Source organism: Equus przewalskii, chromosome 2, assembly GCF_037783145.1.
Source record: "Equus przewalskii isolate Varuska chromosome 2, EquPr2, whole genome shotgun sequence".
Classification (NCBI taxonomy): domain Eukaryota; kingdom Metazoa; phylum Chordata; class Mammalia; order Perissodactyla; family Equidae; genus Equus; species Equus przewalskii.
Window position 1 is genome coordinate 28,654,827 of NC_091832.1, and position 20,155 is coordinate 28,674,981.

General features: G+C 51.2%; 1 protein-coding gene across 4 annotated transcripts in view; it reads right to left on the reverse strand.

The window, feature by feature from the left end:
* The window catches only part of ZDHHC18 (zinc finger DHHC-type palmitoyltransferase 18), a 29,671-nt gene extending 14,345 nt beyond the window's left edge, over positions 1-15,326 (reverse strand). For 2 of the 4 annotated variants that reach the window (XM_070610595.1, XM_070610597.1), the window contains exons 1-2: positions 14,901-15,326; positions 10,392-10,552 (exon numbers count right to left, since the gene is read on the reverse strand). In XM_070610595.1, coding sequence (XP_070466696.1) covers positions 10,392-10,552; positions 14,901-15,223 — 484 coding nt within the window. In that variant the 5' untranslated portion in view covers positions 15,224-15,326. The remainder of the gene's footprint in view (positions 1-10,391; positions 10,553-14,900) is intronic. The other 2 variants (XM_070610599.1, XM_070610598.1) reach the window with 2 other exon arrangements.
* Positions 15,327-20,155: the final 4,829 nt, after the last annotated feature.

Here is a 20,155-nt window from a genome sequence, read left to right on the forward strand (position 1 = left end):
GAAAATACAAATTAAAACCACAATGTGCTACCACTACACAAGTACCAGAAGATCTAAAATGAAAAAAATTTTTAAAAATCAAGCTTTGGAAAAAACGTAAAGCAACTAGAAATCTCATGTGGTCACTTTGGAAAACCCAGCCCAGCATACACCTCCCCAGCAACCCACTCCCAGTGTCTCCCCAAGAGAAAGGTGTGTGATTTGAGGTGCACCAAAACACAGGCACAAGAGTGTTTGCAGCAACAATTCTCACAATAGCCCAAATCTGGAACTACCCAAAAGCCCATCAATAGAATGGCTTTTAAAAATGCAGGATATTCACACAATGAAATTCTATACAGCGGGGCCGGCTCGGTGGCGCAGCAGTTAAGTGCATCCATTCCACTTCGGCAGCCCGGGGTTCACCGGTTTGGACATGGCACCGCTTGGCAAAAGCCATGCTGCGGTAGGTGTCCCATATATAAAGTAGAGGAAGATGGGCATGGATGTTAGCTCAGGGCCAGTCTTCCTCAGCAAAAAGAGGATTGCAGCAGTTGGCTCAGGGCTAACCTTCCTCCAAAAAAAAAAAAAATTCTATACTGCAATGAGAACAAACAATCTTCAACTGCACACAGCAATATGAATGAATCTCAGACACACTGTGTAAAGTGAAGAAAACACACATGTAAGGACACAAAGTGTTCAAAAACAGGTGAAAGTAATCTACGGTGTCAGGAGTGTGGTTACCTGGGGAAGGGTGACAGGGATCAGAAAGGGTTGTGAACAAGGGAAGGCTTCTGGGCCACCATTTGTATACTGTTTCTTGATCTGGGTGCTGATTACATGTGTGTGTTCAGCTTGTGAACACTCAACGAACAGAATACTTATGATTTGTACAGTTTTGGTAAGCCTATTATTATACTTCAGTAAAAATCTAAGAAAAAGAAAAAAAAAAAAAAAGAAGAAGGTTTAGTAACTTGTCCAAGGTCATGCAGCTGGTTTACAGGCAGAGCAGGGGCCTGAACGCAGGTCTGCCATATGCAAAGCCCACAGTTCTACCCACTGAGCCTCTTGATAGCCCAGGCCACAGAGGACCAAAGTCCCCAGAGCAGTGGCTCCTTCCTGGACAGAATTCTGAGGGTCACACAGGGCTGCCTGTGATCCCAGCCCTCAGCTATCTCCCAGCCATCACTTCCACTGGATCAACTCCCCAGATAATATCTCCAGTCTGGCCACTTGCCTCCAAAGATTATTTAATGAGCGCCTGCCATGTGCCAGGCACTATTCTAGGTGCTTGGCAGGCATCAGTGAAGCAGACAGACTCACATCCTCAGCTACCACACAGACTTTGGCTAGGCTGTTTCACCACCACCTCAACCACAGTGCGTTTACAATGCAACCAAGCATCTGAGCATCTCTTCCTTAAAACCAGCAGCATGGGCAAGGGCAGGGGACACACTCTGAAACCTGGTTTTGCCACTGACTGGCTGTGCATGAGGTTGAAGCCAAATGAACTTCTCTGATCCTCAGTTTTCTCATCTGTAAAACAGGAATAACAGGTGGAATAGGGCACGAATCCTGGCTCCCACCTCTCACTAGCTGGGTTTCTCCTGATACCATGGTATGCGTGATAGGGCAAATCCTTTAACCTCTCTCTGCCTGTTTCCTGGATCACTGAAATGGGGATAGTAATGGTACCCACCTCACAGAGTTGTTATGAGGGTTAAATGGGTTCATATATGTTTAGTGGCACAAAGTAAATGCTTAAGCAGTGTGCACTGTTAGTATTAGCTTGTAGAATTACTGAGAGAGAAGGGAGGAGGCGAGGGAAAGAGAACACTTCCCTGAGTGCCTGCTCTTTACTGAGCACCTTGCATCCATTATCTCCTTCAATCGTGACAACATCCCAGGAGGTAAGGTTGTCACTATCATCTCTAGGTTACAGTTAAGGAGACTTTTCAGTGAGGTTAAGTGACTTGCCCAAGGTCACACAGCTAGTAAGTGGCAGAAACAGGATGTGAACCCAAGTTTCTAAAGCTTGGGCTTGAGGTATTTTTGTAAATTTTTTTTTTTTTTAGAGATTTTATTTTTCCTTTTTCTCCCAAAGTCCCCCGATACATAGTTGTGTATTTTTAGTTGTGACTCCTTCTAGTTGTGGCATGTGGGATGCTGCCTCAGCATGGCTTGATGAGCGGTGCCACGTCCACGCCCAGGATTCGAACGGGCGAGACCCTGGGCCGACGAAGCAGAGCACGTGAACTTAACCACTCGGCCATGTGTCATAATGAGTGTTATTTATCCCTGCCTGGTTCCTTAGGTCTGCCGATGGCACAATCTAAGAGCTGGGAAGAACTTCAAAGAGCATATAACATAGCCCCTGGCACATGGCAGATACCTGATAAATGTCCCTTTGCTGGCTGCCTCTGTTCTAGTCCCTTCAGTTTACAAATGAGGAAACAGGCCCAGAGAGGTTAGAGAATTTGCCCAAGGTCACACAGCCAGTGAGTGGTGGCGAGGCAGAGGAACTCAGTTTGGAGTCTCCTTGCAGACCTTTCCTTCTGCCTCATTCCTGCCTGGCCAGGTTCTACCTTCATAGCCCTTCACTCTCTACTCCCAACACCTTAACCCAGGCCAGGCCCATGTCACCAAACAGCTTCCCCAGAAGACTTCCTGCTCCCAGCCCCTCTACCTTCAACCCCCCTTGCACACACTGCCACATTCCTCTCAATAACCTCTTTCAAGTCACTTCTCAGCTCAAAACCCTTTACTGGCCTCCCCTAAAAAATAAGAGAAAGGACACACTTCTTATCCTGCTATTAGGGCCCTCCACAATTGGGCCCAACCTCCATTCCCAGCTTTTCTCCCCGACTCTTCTCCCAGGAGACCCTGGAGCCTCGGGCTTCCTGCCCCTGCTCCCACCAAGCCGGGCTCCTCCCTTCCCTCTGCTCACCTGGACTCACTGAGCCCTGTCTGGCCTCCAGCAGCTTCTCTGACCACTTCAGCCTCGGGGGCTCTCATGCCTCGTACACAGCACCTGAGCACACCCACTGCTCCATGCTGAGTTGTGACAGGACTTCTGTGTGTGTGGAGACTGTCTCTCCAACCAGACTGTATGCCCCTGGAGAGCAGGGATGGTGGAACAAACAGGAAGTCCTGGGCCTAGGAATTATGGGGCAGCAGGCAAGGAGGAGAGAAAATGTGCTGTGGACTCAGGCAGGCCTAAGTTCAAATCCTGACCCTTCCATTTACAAAGGTACTTAACCTCTGTAAGCCTGCTGCTGCGTCTATAAAAACAGACGAATAGCAACAACTCCCTTGAAGGGTTGGCAGGACCAGGAATAGTACACGTACAGGAACTGGCATGGTACTGCCTGGTAGCTGTTTTCACAGGGTACAGGCTCTGGAGTCTAAAACACTGGGTTTGAATCCTGGATTTGCTACCCACTCACCACTTAAGGAAGTCCCTTCACCTCTCTGAGCCTCAGTTTCCTCATCCGTAAAACGGAGATGAGAGTCCCAGTCTCACGGGGCTGTGATGAGGGCTGAAGGAGATGCTGCAAGGACAGCCCTGAGCATGGTGCTGGTTTCATGGGAGCCTCAGTGCTGACCAAGAGTTCACGCTGTCACACTCCAGCTCTTTACAAAGCTGTTGATGCGACTCTGAACCCAACCCCTAATCCTGCCCCACAGGCCCCAGGTCCCAGCTCCTGCCCTGCCTCTGCCCACTGTAGTCTCCCAGGCTTGGACACAGGCTTTGGAGCCAGACAGATATTGTGGGTATGAGTCTTGGCCCAATGACTAACTAGCTGTGTGATGTGGGTCAAGTTGCTTAACTTCTCTGTGCCCTCATCTGCTAAAAAAAGAAAATAGGACATATTGAACCCAACTCCTAGTGCTGTTAGGAAGATTAGGAGAGAATTCATCAAGTGGGTTTAGCAAAGTATCTGGCACCTGGAAAGAGCTTAATAAACATTAGCCATTATTATTATTATTGTTTCTATGAAACACTATATTCTAAACAACTGATTCATGAAGAAACTTCAGAACACAACCCATCTGTGAGTGAAGGGCAGCCACAGACTCTCTTCAGGACAAAGAGAAAAGCTACTGGAATCCTCGCTGGATTCCCACAGGCCCTCCCCAGGGCATAGGGGCGCCCAGGCGTCTCCCCCAAGGCAGGGATGGAACTCCTACCAGTTTGTTCTGGCCCCAGCAGCCAGGCTCCCCCGTCTCTTGAACTCTGAGAATGAGGAAGTGACACCTTGCACACACAACTTCCTTAGGCTGCCAAGAGGCGGAGACAGAGCAGAGGAGAAAGTGTAACCCTGGAGCAAGGGTGCTGCCCAGATGCTGAATGAAGCCACCAACTACAGGGCTCTAAACCAGCTGGGTCAGAGGAGGCTTTTTGGGGCATGCCACCACAGAGGCTGAACCCCACATCGAGGGAGAACAAGCAGCTGTCCTACTGCTTATTCTCAGGCCAGTGCTGACCAGTCACATCCTGGACTCAGCCTCAGAATCCTCCTGAACCCACTCCTCCCAGCAGCCACTACCAGTGGTACCCTGTTAGTGCCCAGAGCAAGTCTATTTGCCATTCCTGACCACAAGGCCCAAGCCTCTGAAGTTTCAATAGAGGAAAACAATTTTCAAAGGGTACTGACATTCCCTGTCTTACTCGTACACAAAAAATGCTCTGGGGGCTGGCCCGGCGGCGCAGCAGTTAAGTTCGCACGTTCTGCTTTGGCGGCCCAGGGTTTACCAGCTCGGATCCCAGGTGCGGACATGGCACCGCTTGGCAAGCCATGCTGTGGTAGGCGTCCCAAGTATAAAGCAGAGGAAGATGGGCATGGATGTTACCTCAGGGCCAGTCTTCCTCAGCAAAAAGAGGAGGATTAGCTGTAGTTAGCTCAGGGCTGATCTTCCTCAAAAAAAAAAAAAGCTCTGGGCTGGCAAGGAGCTGTGTGCCCTCATTTTACAGATGGGGAAGCCGACTTTGCACCAAGAGCAGAAGGTGGGGCTGAAATTAGAACCTTTGTCTTCCAAGGCATTCATTCATTTGTTTGTTCTTTCAAACACTGGCATCTACTACGTCAAGATATTGTGCGAGGCGTGGAGGTGGCAGGTGAGGGGAGAGTAAGGGGCAGGTACAGAGAGATAAGCCAAGTATGCTGGCTTCGTCCACCCAGTTCAGAAAATAGTTGTGGAAGAAATGAAGAAATTAACAGGGATAATAAGAGACGTTATCCTTGCCCTCAGGGAATCTAAGACCGACTCCAGGGCTCTTTCTGCTTCAGGCTCTTCCCCAAGAAGTAAAAAGGCTCCCCCACTTAGTGAGGCGCTCCTGCTCTTCCAGGTGGGAAACTAAAGCCCCCAGGGATGTGGTGATGAGGGGAAGGCTCCTCCTCACCAAATGGCTGTGAGAAGCCAATGAATCGCTCACACCTTCCTCCTGACCAAGGGCATGCTATGGTCTCTCCACCCCACCACAGCCGCACGAGGGGCAGGCAGGCGTGCCAAGGTCAGAGCCTGAATGGCTGGGGCTCACCATGAGCTATGAGAAGGCTTTAGCGAGGGAAGGCCGGGCATCTCTACCCGCCCTGCTAGGCCCCGACAGTTGCCCTTCGCTTGTCCCCAGCTGTGGAGGAAACAGCTGCAGGGCTGCGGTCTCCCCTGCTTCCAGGGCAGCGCAAGGTCAGCCACAGTGCCCAGGTTGTGAGTGCTGGGCCACTGTGATCCCCATCTGAACATTTCTGTTCATTCCTGGGGTTTATGGAGCCCCTACCACATCCAGGCACAGTGATAGGCCTGGGGATATAGGAAGAGCTCGGCCTAAGGGCACAGGGAGCAGAAGTGGATAATTACAGTCAGTGTAAGAGGCACTGTGAGTCAAGCGTGGGGACTCTGGGGCCAGTCTGATCTCATTTTGAAACCTGGTCTGACGACTTGTTAGCTTGTGACTTTGAGGAAGCTGCTCAACTTCTCTGAGCCTCAGTTTCCTCACTGGGTCATAATAATATCAACCTTGTAGGATGATGGTGCTAATTAGAGATGTAAAGTTCTAACCCACAGCTAGCCAGTTAAGGGTATTCCACAGAACACAGGGAATATGTGGGGTGGGGACAGGAGGCAGTATGCAAGAGAGCAAGAAAAGACTACATGGCAATTAAGCTGGATCAGAAAGAACGAGATCATGGGCTCACTGGGAAGGAGGGCATGGCAGCAGAGATGATCGAGGGAGCAAAGGCACAGAGGCATTAATCTGCACCAAGCGGCTGTGGGAGCCCGGAGTGGCGGGAGGCGGGGGTGGGCTGGAGTTTGCCTTGATCCTGCAGGCCGTTGTGCCTAAGTGGGTGAGTTTTCAGGAAGGTGAGAGATGATCTGTTTCCTGGCTGTGATACTAAGTAACACTGAATCGCATGATGAGAAAGTTACTCCATTTTCAATTCTCTTTCAAGCCTGTGACTCCATCAAGGGAAAAAGTCTCGACTTTTAATATCTAATACCTGTGATGCTCACAGGCCTCAAAGTGGGTGCTTTCCACAGGCGACTGTAACCACCAAGAATTCTGTAACATTGTTATGTTCTTGTTTTTACCATTATCTTCTGTTCAGAGCAAGTGACTTTCTGCTTACAGGAGTGATATGAATTTTCCTTGTGAAATGCATTTAAAAGCAAGCCATTTAAAGGACAGTACTAAAGAACGAAAGTACAAGGTGAGACGCAGAAAGGGGACAAGTCACGAAGGTTGTACTCCAATGGCCGAGCTTCAGGAAATGCTGCTGAGGGCACTAGGAAGTCACCCAAATTCTGAGCCAGGGAGGGCCAGGGCCAAATCTGGGTGTAAGAGAGACAAGTTGGATTGAAGGGAGAGGCCAGGCATCGGGGCGTTGTCAGCAGAGTCCCGAGCCAATCCATGTGGAAAACAAAGCAGGTCTGCCCCAGGGCATGGGCTTCAGAAGGACCTGAGGGGAGACATCCTGGAGACACACAGGATGCGATCTGTGACCTGCTGTGTGGTGGTGGAGACAGAGGCAGCCTTTGCGTGTCCTGTGAGCTGTAACTCTGAGTGTCTGTCACTTGGATTCAGATGTTTCCATTCTCTCCAATCAGACTGAGAGCTTCCTGGGGACAATATTCTCACCTCCTACCTCTTTTCCAGGTGCCCAGGGCGCCTGGACTCTGTGTGGCCCTGCAGGGGGATCCAGTCGCATAGCTCCCTGGCTGAGAAGTCAGGATCTCAGGCCAGGATGACCAACTGCCCTGGTTTGCCTGTAACTGAGGGGTTTCCCAACAAGGCACGTGACTTTCAGTGCTAAAACAGGGACAGTCCTGGGGAAACTGGGAGGAGCTGGTCACCCCCCGGCCCCCCAGACGGTCCTTGCACAGTTGGAGCCCTGGGCCAGATCCTGTTGGGCTGGAGTTGCTGGCCTATGAGGCCACAGTGAGAAGCTCACACTGTCTGCAAGGGCCTGGGGCCACGTAATCAGTTCACATTTATATGAACAGCACCACTCACCTCAGAGCTGGCCCCTAACCTTCTGGAAAAGTCTCCGTGACCTTTGTCCTTTTCAAGAAAATCTGCTCCACCCTGACTAGAAACCTACTGGCCACACCCCCAAATTTGGCTCCTGTTCAAGTTTGAGAACTCAAAGGCCCCAAAGATGCCACTTTCCAGGCTTCGCAACTGTTCTCAAAGGGAAGTGTCCGACCCTGACACTCAGGACCGCACAAGACTGACCCCACCCCATCCTCCAACAGGAATTTCCCAAATTCTCTGAAGTATTCCTTGTGTTCCAGCCAATATGGCCTGCTCAGGGTCCCACGCCTGTACCCCTTCCTTCCTACTTGGTCCTCTCCTCCTTCTGTTCCATCTGCCTGGAGGGCTCCCTTCACACTTCCTGTGCTTGAACACCACCCAAACTTTAAGGTGCAGCTCAAGGCACCTCTTCACAAAGCCTCCCCAAACCCTCCAGGCAGAAGACGCTCCTGATTTCTCTGATCCTCTTCCAATGCCTGACCTCACCTGTGGCAGCCAGTCAGGCCATCCACATTGGACTAAGCTAGCTTGGAAAACACCAGAAGGCAGGGCTCACATCAGATTCGTTTTTGAACCCCATGCCTCAGCCTCGCCACCCCACTACCCTCCTATCCCCCCTACCCCTCTGAAGTCAGGAGTCAGCCTATAGAATTAACACACAGATAGTCAAACCCATAATGCCTAACTGGGAGAAGTTTCAACTGTCTCTCAACCAGTCACCTGGGGACAGTAAGTAGGACCTCCACAGAGGCTCGTCCACTCAGCCAAAGTCACTGAGCCTTCCGCATGGCAGACAAGGTGAATAAGACATTCAGGGTCCAGGAAAGGCTACTGGGCCTGCCCAATAATTCTGTAAGACTACCTACAGCACAGGGCCAAGACGGAAGGACATGACACTCTGGGAATGTCATGCAAAGTCTGGCTCAACTGGGCTCACAAAGGCTTCCCAGAGCACGGGACACTTGAGCTGAGACATAAGGATGAAGGGGGTGTGGCCACGTAAGACTAGGGCTGTGTCCCTGCAGCCATCTCAGAAGAGAAAGCAAGGGGTTTGGGAAACAGGTACACACTCCGTCTCCGTGCCTCCACTCCCCAGCCATGTGACCAGCTGCCTCAGTTTCTGCATCGGTACAGCCAGGCTGTTGTAAGTATTTGTAGGGATAATGGATGGGAAGCACTCAGCACATGGTCAAGCTCTCCCCAAACATGGGGGATTACTGTTGTCAATATTACCCAAACAGCTCACAGAGGCCAGAGGATTCCAGGCAGCCAGACCTCTGAGCCAAGGCTGAACTGGACAACAATCCTGCCTCACGATTAGCCCCAACCTGGAGGGAGGAGAAATGGGGCTGCTGCTGAGCCTCTCCTGCTCCCAGGTGGACTGGCCAGGTCAGACCGTGGGATTTTGAAGGAGCAGAAGCCGAAAGGCCAAGTGGCAAGTGGCCCAGGGGTGTGAGGGGGAAGGAAGCTGGATGCAGGCAGAGAAAGACAGCAGTGAGGGCGCGGCTGAGGATGGGCCTGAGACAAAGACCAGACAGAGCAAGAGAACATCCTCTTTCTTCCTGCCCACCCTCCTGAGCTGCTCCAGAGAATGAGTGGAATGACTTTCCGTGATGGAGGCTACAGGGCTCTGACATTTACAGGGCACTAGGTCTCTTCAGGGCCAGGTGGGTATTTAAAAGTCTGTCTGACAGTCACCCTGTTAGGGGAAGCAGCCAACCACGGACCGGAAACCCCTGATGTGTACAAATACCCACATGGCTTCTCAGCAGGAAGGAGCTTGGGTGGAGCAAGCTGAGATTAAGGCCCTGGCCCCAGTGCCCAGTCACCCAGGGGAACCCACACAGCAGTCTGGGAGGAATCAAGGGCCACCTGGGGTGCCTTGGGGCACAGGTTCTTTCTGGCCACACTTGCCTTCCTGCCATTCTTCAAACACACCAGCTTGTCTACCACTTGGGGCTTTTGCCTTTACTGTTTCCAGACCACCAATTACTAGCTCCATCGTACCATTCAGGGCTCATCTCAAGTGCCACCTCCTCTAAGAGGCCTCCCCTGACCACCTAAGCTAAACTAGCCCACTCCCCACACCTATTACACTCTTCCCCCAGATACCCACACACTCAACCTCTCATTTCTGCAGGTCTTTGCTCAGATGTCACCTCCTTCTCGAGGCCTTCCCTGACCCCCCTATTTGAAGTCATACACCCTCCCCCAGCTCTCATCCTCCCTCCCTGCTCTCCTCTTCTGTCTGACATCCTAGATATTTCATTGTTTGTTTACTGTTTTTCTCCTCCCACTGGAATGTCAGCTCCAAGAGGGCAGGGATTATTGGCAGACTGTTCAACTCTGTATCGTCAGCATCTAGAAAAGTGCCTGGCACAGAGTAGGAGCTCAATAAATGTCTGATGAGTGAATGAATAAGTGTGTATGAAGGTTTAAGAGCAGGGGCTCTGGTCAGACTGCCTGGAGCCTCATCCCAGCTCTTCCACTTCCTGTGTGATCTTGGACCAATTACTTAACTCCCTGAGACTCAGTTTAATTAATCAGCAAAAGGAGGATAACAACAGTCCCTACCTCACAGGATTACTGGGGAATAAATAAGATCATGCACATAGAGAGGTGAAAACAGCACCTGGCTCCCGGAAAGCACTCAGTACTACGCTGGCCGCCATCACGACCTTCACTTGCTGGCATTTCTTGCTTGTTTATTTGCTCCCTTGTTTGTCATCTGTCTCCTCCACTCTAGCATTAGCTCCAGCCTGCCCTGCTCACTCTCATATCCTCAGTTGCTAACATAGTGTGGGAAGGGAAAATCAGGCCTCCTCTCCAATCAAGGAGCTGGGAGACACAGCTTCAGCTGGAGTAGGAGCCTCACCGATCTGTTTCTCCAGGGCAGCTGCCTCACAGACGGTGGCCCGGGGCAGGATCCCAGGGTCGGTGAAACTCGTCTGCAGCAGGCAGCTCATGACGAAGAAGAAGAGGATGCCAGCGATGATGGGGATGGCGAGGGTCAGCTGGCGGGCCAGGAAGGGACAGCTAGAGAGAGAGAGAGGGAGAGAGAGATGAGCAGATACCCCAAGGGCTCCCTGGGGCACAGAACTACAGCACTGGGCAGGTGGTCTCATCTCTGCAAACACCACCACAAGCTTGAACGGAGCCTCCCCCTGAGGCAGAAGAACAGCCCCTAGCTAAGTGCAGCCACTCCCCCTATCAATGCCTAGAGCGGTCATCACTAATTGATCCTTGTACTTTACCCCCTGAGCCCACGGCAGATATGATCAATAGATCGCAGCTCTCTTAACCCCTGCATTTAGCTGCAGCCTCAGAATCCTTCTTAACACAGAGCTTCAGGCAGCCACTACCAATGAATTAGACTGTCACTTGAGATGAACCATCCATAACAGTGTTCACTCATTCATTCAGCCAGTCATTCACTCCACAAATATTTACTGAGGTCTTCTCCATGCCAGGCAATACCTTCAACAAGCAGTAGGAATAATGGCAGTGAATAAAACAAGAGTCCCCTGCTCCCTCAATGAGGCTTACGGTCTAGTGGCGAGAGCAGACATATAAACAGAGAATTGCCACCCAGGGCTTTGTGTGCTATAATGGGGAAGGGGAAAGTGGCAGAACAGTCAGGAAAGGCTTGCTGAAGGAGATAACGCCTGAGCTAAAACCTAAAGAATGAATACGGTCAGCCAGATGAAGGGGCCCAGGGGAAACAGCATGGTCCAGCCACTGCCATTTTCCCCTGAAGGCTGGCATCCAAGTGGTACCTGACGGGGTGAGGGACTGCCATTCGGGAGATGACCAGCTGCTGGGAGGCCCGATTCAGCCAAAGTTCCAGGAGCTGGCAAAGTAGCAGGAAGTGAACCTGCTGATTCTGGAGCCTCCACCGTCAGAGGCTCCAGCCTTCAGAGAGGCCTCTGAGGAGCAGAGTTGGCCAAGGCCAAGGGCTCCAAGCAGGCCACGTTCTGCTCCAAACACCTCCGTGCTCCCGGGGTCCGAACCTCAAACAGAGCCAGGTCCTCCATGTCACCCACGTGGCAACTCAACCAGTTCATGTGCAACAAGTGGTGCGCCTAGGGGTGCGAGGGGGATGGGATGACTTGAAGTCTGAGACCTGCAGAGCCCAGAGAAACACCAAGTCCTAGCCCCCGGAGTTTACAGAGGGGGCCTGTGGCCCACTGCCAGATCCAAGGTCACCCAGCCAGCCAGTGATAGGAGTAGAGTCTTTGGAGTCCCAGCAAATGCTCTCCAACAAATATTTACTGTATTGAGCACCTACCACATAGCTGGCCCTGTTCTAGGCACTGAGAATACCACAGGGAGGAGAATAAAGTCCTACTCTCATGGAGAAAGACAGGCAAGAAACTAACAAAAAGAACACGCACAGGATGTCAGATGGTGACAAGTGCTTCAGGGAACAATAAATCGGGGCAGAGGAGACAGTAGGGAGTGGGGTGATCTGCTACGTTATAGGCATGGTCGGGGAAGGACGGAAGAAAGTGAGGGAGTGAGCCACGAGGCTATCTAAAGGAAGGGTGTTCCAGGGGCCGGCTCAGTGGCACAGCAGTTAAGTTCGCACATTCTGCTTCTCGGCGGTCTGGGGTTCAATGGTTCGGATCCCGGGTGCAGACATGGCACCGCTTGGCAAAAGCCATGCTGTGGTAGGCGTCCCATATATAAAGTAAAGGAAGATGGGCATGGATGTTAGCTCAGGACCAGTCTTCCTCAGCAAAAAGAGGAGGATTGGCAGCAATTAGCTCAGGGCTAAACTTCCTCAAGAAAAAAAAAAAAAAAAGGAAGGGTGTTTCAAACTGTGCAAAGGCCCTGAGGTAGGTATGTGCAAGGAGGCCAATGTACCTGGAGGGGAATGCACAGGGGATAGTGGGAGGAGATGGGGACAGAGAGGAAGCCCATTATCAGGGCTCTGGCTCTTATCCTGAAAGCCAGGGAGGACTCGGATCTGACTTAGAATTAAAGGGGCACTCTGGCTGCTGTCTGGGGGTGGGAAGTAGGGCAGAAGCCGGGAGGCCTGGGCAATAATCCACCAAACCAAAGAATGGGGCAAACCCATCCTAAGAAGGAAAGGCCCTAGAGAGCCACCTTCATCTTCCCCCAGAGAAACGGGAGGGTGTCAGGGCCTCTGACCCGCCACACCCTCAGCAGCAGCATTCCTAAGTGCCAGGTTCCCACTGACCTTTCACTCCAGTTCAGAGCCAGGTGAGCTCTTGGCTGGAACCCAAACCCTCCCACCAACTCCACCACCCCAGGTGAGGAGGACAGACACAGAGGCAAGACGATTCACAGGCTCTCCTTGAACCCAGAAGTCCTCGCTTCCTCCCTCTGTGGGGACAAATCCGTCACCAGTGAAGATATATCCACTCAGCCTAGAGAAGGTCCTGCTTCTGAACTGACCGACTCGCCCTGTGCAGGGTCACAGGGGCCAACCACAGCACGCATCACTTCCTCCTGCCTCAGCTGCAGCCTGCCTGGGAGGACCCGAGAGAGCTGGGGGGATACTGGAAAAGGCACTTTCAAAACACCCACGTAGGCTGGCTCAATGAGGGGGATCTGAAACTCAGCCCAGGGGCCATGCTGGGGGCTGGGGGCACCCCAGAGCCTCTGCTTGTGAAATTATCCCGGAACTTTTTATCTACCCTGACTCAGAAAGGAAGGGCAAAAGGGAGAAGCCAATTTGTAGAAGTCCTCACCTTGCTTCAAGGGAAACCCAAGATTGCAGCTACATGACCCGGCAGCTGGAAAGGGTACCTCGGGGCTGTGTCTTTGTGGCAGCCTTATCATGGCCACAGGCCCTTGGGAAGGGTTTTTTGGTGAAGACACGTAATAGCAGCAGCCAGCATTAAGTGCTCGTTACCACTAAAAGCTTATGTGTGTGACTTCATGGCACCCTCATGACAACCCGAGGGGGTGGGTACTATTATAAAGCCCATGTTATAGATGAGGAAACAGGCTCTGTGGTGAAGCAACTGCCCCGAAGTCACACAGTTAGTGTACGGTGGAGCTGGGATTTGAACCAAGCCTGTTGGCTGGAGAGACAGAGTTCTTCTCCACACTGTATAATTAAGTAAGACCACAAAGGATGGAGAGAAACTAGGAGGGGAAGGTGGAGCTCATGCAGCACGGGGTGGGTGTGTGCAAGGAGTCACACAGCAGGTGGCTCAAGCCAGAGACCAAGAGCAGAGTGGAAAACTTCCGATACAAATATGTGACCTGGTAAAGCGACAGGTACCCCTTCCTCCATCAATAAAATGGTGATACAGTGTGGGCCAATCCTGGGTCACTAGGGATATGAAGAGGTCAAAAACCCATGGGGGCAAACATGACCTGTCACACGAAAGTACTCTGGATGCTCTCGAAAAATAAGAAGGCATTACTGCAGCTGTTCCTGCTGTGGAACAGGCCAGGGGGATGCTCTGGAATTTTGAGAAGGGAAGAAAAGCCAAGAGGTCAGGAGGTGGGGGGCAGGAGCTTGGGAGATGTCTGAGGGGACAGGAGGAGGCTGATGGGGGGACTGGAAGCTCTGGGGAAACTAAGGAAAGTGCTGGAAAGGGAAGGGGAGGCATGACAGACCCAAAGATGTTTGAGAGAAGACTGCCTGAGGGCCTAGTGTGAGAATGACTGAGGAGATAGCAAGGGGGGCGGGTCTGAGAGTACAGAGGTGATGAGAGGACCCTAGGGGGACCCTAGACAGAACGGAGAAGATGGTTTGGAACTTTGTGGTGGGATTATATAGCCAAAGGACACGGAAGAAATTCAGAAGTTTTGTCTGGATGGGCTATAAAAAAAGATGCCTCAAGGGGTCAGAAAGAACCTGGGGAGTGGGCAAAAGACAGTCCATGGGATAGGCAAGAGTGAGGGGATCTATCCAAGGAGCAGGGGAGGCCTGGGGGACAGATTCTAAGAGGGTAGAGAGGATGGGGGTCACGGAGGGGCATGGGAGGGTGGTGTCCCTGGCAGAGACTGGCAAAGGCTGGGTGCCAGGGCGGGGCCAGAGAGGATGGGGTGGCTGGGAGTGGCGGAGGCGACCAGCATAGATAGCGTATCCAAACAGGCAAGGGAGGACCGGCAGAGGGGACCAAGGAGAACGGCTTAGAGATATGCGAGGAGATTGGAGAGGCTTGAGGGCAGATTCTGAGAGGCAAGGGAGGATGCAGGCCATGGAGGAGCAGGGATGGGAGGGTGCCTGGCAGGTGCTGGGAAGGGTGGAGTGTCCCGGAGATGGGAGAGGACGGGATGCTCAGCAGGGGACCAGAGGGGCTGGAGTGCCCATCATGGGTGGGGAAGATGGGGTACGCGGCAGGGAGCGGAGGGGATGGGGGCCTGACGGGGCGGGGACGGGGGTCGCCGCCGAACTCACTCGAAGACGAAGAAGAGGACGGTGGTGGTGAGGATGAGCAGCAGCGTGAGTGCGAAGATGCCGCCGTGGCCGGCCAGCATGAGGCGGCCGCCGCAGTAGAAGCGGTTGCGGCCCGGGAACACCTCCCACTTGCGCCGTGGGCGGCGGCCGATGCTCCCGCTGCCGCTGCCACTGCCGCTGCTGCTCCAGCGCGGCGCGGCGGCGGGCGGCGGGGGCCCGGGGCCCGGGCCGGGGGGCGCGGCGGGGCCGGGGCGGCGCGCCCCGGGAGAGGAGGCCGGCGGGGCGGCCCCGGGGCTGATCTGCTGGTACTCGCAGTCCTTCATGCAGCCGGCCGCGGCCTCAGCTCCGCGCCCCGCGGGCCGGCCGCGCAGCACCGGGACCCGGGCGGAGCGGCGGAGGTGGCGGCGGCGGCGGCGGCGCGCGGCGCTCGCTCTCTGGGGGCGGCCCCACGGCCCCGCCCCGCCCCGCCCCCCCTCCTCCCCCGCCCGGCGCGGCCTCCCGCCGCAGCGCCCTCTCCGCCTGGGCCCGGGATGGCGCTCGGGCCCCGCGGCCCCGTCCGACCTGCTGCAGGGCCCTGGGCAGTCCCTGCCGCCCCCCAGCCGCCCCGGTCCCTTCTGCACGATGACGGGGCGGCAGATGCGCGCCCGAGGGCTCCTTCTGTTCTTTTGCAATCAAACCATTAGTTGGGCGGCCCCTGTGTGCCGGGCACTGTGCCAAGCGCCGAGATTCGCGTGGTAGACTTCGTGATCTGCTTCTGGCCATCTGTAATTCCAGGGCCCCGCTTCACCCGTCTCTGAGGACTGACTGGACAGGCATTTGGGAAGGCAGGCAGGGGTGGGGGTGGGGACACAATCGGCTTTGAAAGCCAGGGGCCTGTTAACCACTGTCTTGAAGTTCCAAGTGCCAGTGGGTGTGTGTGACACATCCTCTGGCCTCCCTCACCCAGCTCTGTGATTTGAATCCAGACCCAGGCTTTCCTAGGTGTCACCTAATGTAGGGTGGATGCCACAGGACCCCAGTGTTTTTCAGGAATTCTCAGTCTATTTGTTTTCTATTGGTATGTAACAAATTACCACAAATTTAGCGTCTTAGGACAACACAGGTTCCAGGTCAGGAGCCCCCAGGGCAGCTTAGATTAGTCCTTTGCTTGGAGTCTCAGAAGGCTACAATCCAGGTGTCAGCAAGGCTACATTCTTACCCGGTGACCCAAATTGGGAAGAATCCACTTGCAAGCCCATTCAGGTTTTGTTGGCGGAATTTATTTCCTTGCGACTGTATGAGAGAGGGCCTGTGATTTTTGCTGGCTGTCAGCTAGAGGCCTCCCTCAGGTTCCAGAGGCCATCTGCTGTTCCTAGAGGTTACCACAGTTCCTTGCTGTGCCGCCTTCTCCAGCATGGCCGCTTGCTTCATCAAGCCCACAAAGGAGAGTCTCTAGCTCCAGTCTGCTGAGAGTTTTCATATAACTTATTATATATGTAACAGGAGGGACATCTCATCACTGTTGTCGTATTCTATAGGTTAGAAGCAAGTCACAGGTCTCAGTGGAATTGGAGAGGATCAGACAAAGGTGTGAATACCAGGAGGCAGGAACCACTGGGGTCACTTTAGGGTCTGTCCACCACACTGGGGTTACTGGAAAACTGAAGGAAAAGTATAGGAAAAGAGAGAGCTGGAGACTCGGATAGGAGAGAGTAAGAAAAGAAGTCAAAATACATGATGCAGAGGGGTAGAAAGGCAACAACAGTGACCTCAAGGACCACTAATTGTTACACATGCCAAAGGCTGCCCAGCCATACTCCTTCGTGCCAAAGATTCTGGATTTGATGAGCCTGCCCTTGGAGTGAAGCACGTTGTGGGTTTCTTTCCCTCTTGCTCCTTGGCTGTGGACATACTGGTCCCAGTACAGATTCCTGCTGTCCCACCTCAGCTGGCTCCTCTTGCAACCCTACACCTTTTCTTTCTTCTTGTTTTACAGAAATCAAAACTATCCTGCATCATTTTCAGCTTCCTTCCTCTCTTCCTCATAATTTCTCTCTGTTTGCATCTGTCCTTTCCTCTCATCTTCAAGATGTGGGCCTCCTGCCCATGGCCAACCCTCCACTCATGTCCTGTCTCTCTTCCCGTTCATCAAGACTGCAAACACATGCTCGGTTCTCCTCTATCAATTAAAAAAGCAAAGCTAGACTAAAAAGTCAACACCAGAAACAGCTTTCCATATTTGGCTACCTCCTCTCTCTAGCTTCAGGTTAATCTTTTTCTCTCTCCGTAGAGTCATACTAAAGAGTAGCTAGCTCTTCCTTGTCACCTATTCATTTCTTAACTTTCTACAGTTGGCCTCTGTCTACATCACTCCCCTAAAACGTCTATCTTAAATGTCACTAGTGATCCATTTAGTGTGGCATAAACTACTCATTCTCACCAGTTCCCACAGTTAGCAGCCTCTCTTACAGATAGGTGTGGTCAAGTGACTTAATTCTGGCTAATGGAATGTGAGTGGAAGTGACAACCTGGCCCATGAAACTCCCAGGTGCTGATGTTTGCTCTCCTTGCCATCTGCTAGCAGAATGGAGGAGACTCTGAGAACCTAGAAGAAAGTCAAACCAGCAGCCCCCATTCCAAGTTTCAGGGTCCCACTCATTCTCAATCACAGGAAAGACTTAGTAAGACTGAATTCAACTGATGTCACTCTGCAATATACACACTATTTTTGCTTTATTTGCAGCAATAAGTCTGGTAGCTACAAGAAATAAGAGATTCTTTATGGCTGTCATGGAAGCTCTATGACTCTATGACCATGACTTGAGCTGAGAGCTTGTCATTTTCTTTCTGCAAGGACTCTGCTGCAGTCAGAAGAATTCCTCCCATACCAGGTCCCTGTAGTCCTCATCACTGCAGTCAACTGCAACAAGCACTTGGGCCCCCAAAGCAGTGCTCTACTTGGCACTTCATCACAAATAACCACAGGTGATAATTTGATTAATCATGATGCCACAGCATGCCATGGATTAGTAGCATCACTTTTCTCACTGGCAAGGAGCTTAGCACATCCAAACCCAATGACACAACCAAACCCATTCCCTAATCCCATTTTTTGAGGTCTATTTCCCAAGGCCTCTCCTAGTACCAATTTCAGAATCAGTCAGGGCCCAGTCAATGAGAGAGAAAACACACCAGTCATTGGACAGAGAGAATTTAATATAAAGAATGGTTAAAATGGTTAATTAGGTATAAAGTTGTTAACTAGATAACTGAAAGGGTAAGCAGAAAACTCTGAGATATCATGAAGACAGCAACAGCAGGAAGCATCTATAACTCCTAGGGCTAAGAGAACAAAGGGAAGAGCTTGTTATTACTAAAACTTAGAAACCTAGCAGAGGGGCCCTACAGAGCTGCAGCTCCGACCTCCAAGACCAGTTCTGGCGTCAGTGTCTCTGCACTTGGAGGAGGGACCAAGGCCTCTGAGGAAGGGGTGTTACCGCACTGGTGCTGGTGTCTTTGATTGGGACACCATGAAGCTAGTTCTGCAATTGTTAGCAAAAACTGCAAAGTGGATTCAGCTGCTGCTACAGGCAGGAACTGCTGCTGAGGGAGTGAAGGAGCATTGCTAGGGTGACCTCACGGGAACAGGAAGCAAACAGAAGAAAGGAGCCTTGTCTTCCTCCTCTGGCCTCACTATCTCCCTCTAGTGGCCCTTATTGGCAGAGCTAAACCTAGAGCCAGCTGACGAAGCAAAAGTGCGATTTGCAAAGCTCCAGGATCTTCCAGTGCAAAATAGAAGGGTGGGTTAGAGCTAAGACAATAACTTAATAACTAGTACAGGTGCCTTTATAAAAAGTATTAGAGGAAAGAGGTGAACTTAGATGAGAATTAGCTCGTGTTCAAGCAGCGATGGAAGGGAAATAGAGAAAGCCCAGAGATCATGGGCCTTTCACGGTTGGAAAAGCTGACTACTTCTGGACAGCAAATAGTATGAGATTGGAAAAGGTCTTGGACAAAGATGTGCAAGATGTGATCACCTCTAAGGCAAATATCAAGTGAAGAGTGTGGCCTTCCCACTTATTTCACACAACTGCAATACAACCATTATGTTGAGAGTGAGGCAAGAGGGTGATGAAGCAAATAAATATTTCAGCTTGAGAATTCTATCTAGAAAAGAACTTGAGTGTGGTTAGTGTCATATAGATCTGACTAGAAGCAAATAGAGCTGAAATCTATTGTGTTAATTTTATGTGTCAATTTGGCTAGGCCATGGTATGCAGATACTTGATCAAATATTATTCTAGATGTTTCTGTGAAGGTATTTTTTAGATGAGATTAACATTTAAATCAGCTAACTTTGAGTAACAGAGATTATCCTTCGTAAAGTGGGTGGGCCTCATCCAATCAGTTGAAGGCCTTAAAAGAAAAAAGATTGACTTCCCCTGAGAAAGAGTGAATTCTGTCAACAGACTGCCTTCAGACTCCAACTGAAATATCTGTTCTTCCATGGGTCTCCAGCTGCTGTCCCACCTTGTAGATTTTGGACTTCCCAGTCTCTAAAATCATATGAGCCAATTCCTTAAAATCAATCAATCTCTCATATATACACACAGACACACAGACACACACACACACACACACACTCACACACACACATATACATCCTATTGGTCATGTTTCTCTGGAAAACTCTGACTTATACATCAAAAATGTTTTGAGGTAATTGTACTGCCAAAGAAACTATGAGCTCAAACTAAAAAAGCCTCTGACTGCCTAAAATTTATATGAAATCTTAAGGGACCTTGAATAGCCAAAATAATTTTGAATAAGATGAATAAAGTTGGAGATCTCACACTTCCTGATTTCAAAACTTACTACAAAGCTACACTGATCAAAACAATGTGGTGTTGGCATAAAGAGAGACATATCGACCAATGGAATAGAATAAAGAGCTGAGAAATAAACCCTCTCATATATGGTCAAATGGTTTCGACAAGGGCTCCAAGACCAGTCAATGGGGAAAGGACAGTCTTTTCAACAAATGGTACTGGGAAAACCGAATATTCACATATGTAAGAATGAAGTTAGACCTTGATCTTATACCACATACAAAACTTAACCCAAAATGGATAAAATATCTAAACATAATAGTTAAAATTATAAAACTCTTTTAGAAGAAAACATAGGGCAAAAGCTTCATGACATTGGATTCAGCAATGATTTCCTGCATAAGACACCAAAAGCACAGGCAACAAGAAAAAATAGATAAATTGGAC